At 53.3% G+C, this 3,339-nt stretch overlaps 1 protein-coding gene across 1 annotated transcript; it reads left to right on the top strand.

The window, feature by feature from the left end:
* Positions 1 to 1,737: 1,737 nt before the first annotated feature.
* Positions 1,738 to 2,388, top strand: CLDN25 (claudin 25). Its single transcript, XM_004605051.2, has one exon. It carries the CDS (start codon positions 1,738 to 1,740, stop codon positions 2,386 to 2,388), a length of 651 nt encoding a protein of 216 aa, XP_004605108.1.
* Positions 2,389 to 3,339: the final 951 nt, after the last annotated feature.

The raw sequence follows: 3,339 nt of genomic DNA on the forward strand, positions 1-3,339 counted from the left end.
GGGTTACTCCTAGCTCTGCACTCAGGAATTACCCCTGACGGTGCTCAGGGGACCATATGGGATGCTGGGAATTGAACCCGGGTCGGCCACATGCAAGGCAAACGCCCTACCCGTTGTGCTATCGCTCCAGCCCCTAAACTTCCTTTTATTACATTCCTTTAAAATGGTTTGTTGGGGGGCTGGAGCAATAGCACAGCGGGTAGGGCGTTTGCCTTGCACGCGGCTGACCCGGGTTCAATTCCCAGCATCCCATATGGTCCCCTGAGCACCGTCAGGGGTAATTCCTGAGTGCAGAGCTAGGAGTAACCCCTGTGCATTGCCAGGTGTGACCTAAACAGAAAAAAAAAAAAAAAAAAGGTTGTTGGGGGCTGGAGCGATAGCATAGCAGATAGGGCATTTGCCTTGCACGCGGCCGACCCGGGTTCGATTCCCAGCATCCCATATGGTCCCCTGAGCACCACCAGGAGTAATTCCTGAGTGCAGAGCCAGGAGTAACTCCTGTGCATCGTCAGGTGTGACCCAAAAAGAAAAAAAAATGGTTTGTTGCCTTGAGGGGTGGAAAAATAGTATGGTGGGTAGGGTGCTTGCCTTGCACATGACTGACTGGATTTTATCCTCAGCACACCATATGGTGCCCTGAGTCCCACCAGGAGTGATCCATGAGCACAGAGCCAGGAGTAAACCCTGAGCACAGGGTGTGGCCCAAAATAAACAACAACAAAAACACAAAACAGATGCCTTGGGCTGAAGAGAGAATATAGGAGTTAAGGTTGATTCCCTGACACCAGTAGGAATCAATTTGTGAACGCAGAGCCAGGAATAGCTCCTGGGCACACCAGGTATGGCCCCCAAACCTAACTAAACCAAAAGAAAAGAAAAATGGCTTCTGTGGCCAGGGAGATGTCTCAAAGGATTGAATATAGGCTTTGCATGTCGGAGCTCCAGGTTCAATCCCCAATACCACATAATCTCCCCCCACCCCAAACTGCAGGAGAATGACCCCGGAGTACTGTAATAGGTGCTGGGTATGGCCACAAAACAAAAAAAAAACAAACAAAAAGTTTTGTTTGGGGACATACCAGGCAGTGCTCAGGGCTTACTCCTAGTTCTGTGCTCAGAGATCACACCTGGCAGTGCTCATAGGATCATCTGTAGTGCTGGGCATCCAACCTGGGCCTGACCCATGCAGGGCAAATGCCCTCCTAAGCCCTGCGTGCGCTCTCTCTCTGTCTCTGTCTCTGTCTCTGTCTCTCTCTCTCTCTCTCTCGCTCTCTCTCTGTCTGTCTCTGTCTCTCCGTCTCTGTCTCTGTCTGTCTGTGTCTCTGACTCTCTCCCCAGCCCCTCGATTATTCTATAGCTAAAAGTCAGATGTGCTGTGGCACAAGGGTGACGTCACTGTACATTCCCACAACATCATCCTCTTCCTCCCAACACCGGGTGTGATTCTAACTTCAAAGTCGGGCATTTCTTTCCCAGAAGTGGCCCGGTGGCTTCTCCCGGGCAGGCTCCTGGGCCTGCCAGGGGCCCCTCCGTGGGAACCCGCACCTCCCCCAGCCTGCGCACACCCCGGCTCAGCCGCGTCCCAGGCACCTGCCTCCGCAGCTGCCCGAGCTACGCGGAAACCGGAATCCGGTGGGAACGCAGAGCCCGTCCCCGCAGCTTCCTCCCCATCCCTCCCGCCTCCGGGGCCCGGGCCCCGTCCAGCACTTCTCTCTGCGCGCCTCGCCGGGAGCCACCATGGCCCGGAGCTGCCGGGGGCAGGCGCAGCTGGGGGGCCTGGCGCTCACGCTGCTGGGCTGGGGCTGCTCCTGTGCCACCCTGCTCCTGCCGCAGTGGAAGACGCTCAACCTGGACCTCAACGAGATGGAGACGTGGAGCCTGGGGCTGTGGGAGGCCTGCGTGGAGCAGGAGGAGGTCGGCAGCGTGTGCAAAGCCTTTGAGTCCTTCTTGGCCATGCCCGCCGAGCTGCAGGTAGCGCGCATCCTCATGGTGGCCTCGCAGGGGCTGGGCCTCCTGGGCCTTCTACTGGCAAGCCTGGGGTTCGAGTGCTCCCAGTTCCACCGGATCCGCTGGGGAGAGAAGAGGCGACTCTGCCTGCTGGGGGGCACCCTGGAGCTCTCAGCTTCCGTCACCACCCTTGTGCCAGTCTCCTGGGTGGCCCATGCCACCATCCAGGACTTCTGGGATGACCGCGTCCCGGAGATCGTGCCTCGGTGGGAATTCGGAGACGCTCTCTTCCTGGGCTGGGCGGCCGGGTTCTTCCTGGCCTGTGGGGGGTCACTGCTCATCTTCTCCACTTGCCTGGGGAGAGAAGATGCATCCTCGGCGCCCCCCTCCTGCGCCCCCGTGGACGAGTTTCTGCTTCCTTCTATGCACACGGTGACCTAGGAACCAGCACGTCGAGTCCAGAAAGGCTTCTGCCCAGGAATCTCTTGGAATAAAGGGACGTCAGGAAAGTCCTTTCTTTCCTTTAGCCTTCATCGTGCTGTTCTGACTCGCCTTACTGCGGGGGAAGAGAGGGGGCGGGTGGGCATGGTGATCTTTGTTTCAGAATGGAAGGTCAAGGGGCAATTTGTAAAAGAAAGGTTTGTTTGGTGGGATTTTTTTTTAAATATAAAATGCTTTTGAACTCAGAGTATCAATTATATACCCGATTCTTTTTTTTTTTAACTAAGGAAAGTATATTTCAAAAATGCACTCATCGTATCCAACATAGAAAATTTAAAGTAGGAAAATTTAAAATTTAAAGAGAGACAGTATGAGAGAGAAAATGAGAGAGAGAGGAAGAGAGAAGAGAGAGGGGGCAGAGACAGAACAAATGAAAATGAGTTATGAAATGAATTACTGGCTCAGAATGGCATCTGAGAATAGGAAACTTCCTTCCATTTTTCTTTTAGCCTGAAGCAAACAATTGAAAGAGAGTTTGACAATATCTTCGCTGTTTCAGAGTTTTATTATCCTAACGGGAAGACATATTACTGTTTCCTCTACATTAAGAGGTCACAGATTCTCTCTTCCCAGCATGGAGGTAAGAAATGGGAAATAGCGGCCAGAGAGATAGTGTAGTGGGTAGGGTGCTTGCCTTGCACACATTCAATCCCTCCCTGGCACCATGTACGATCCCCTGAGCCTGCCAGGAGTGGTTGCTGAGAGCAGAGCCAGGAGTAACCCCTGAGCACCTCTGGTGTAGGCCAAATTGACAACCAACAAAGAAATAGTGAGTATGAGTGATACCACAAATGAGTGAGTGGATAGTAGCGTGGTGAACCATCTGACTTACTTCTAACTTGGCACTCTTGGTGCTTAAACTAGGGAAATCTTAGGCAACCCAGGACAAAT

The sequence above is a fragment of the Sorex araneus genome, chromosome 3 (genome assembly GCF_027595985.1).
Source record: "Sorex araneus isolate mSorAra2 chromosome 3, mSorAra2.pri, whole genome shotgun sequence".
NCBI classification, from domain to species: Eukaryota; Metazoa; Chordata; class Mammalia; order Eulipotyphla; family Soricidae; genus Sorex; species Sorex araneus.

Bases quoted from the DNA above. Each gene is read 5' to 3' on its own strand.
- CLDN25 (XM_004605051.2), top strand. From the start codon at position 1,738: ATGGCCCGGAGCTGCCGGGGGCAGGCGCAGCTGGGGGGCCTGGCGCTC.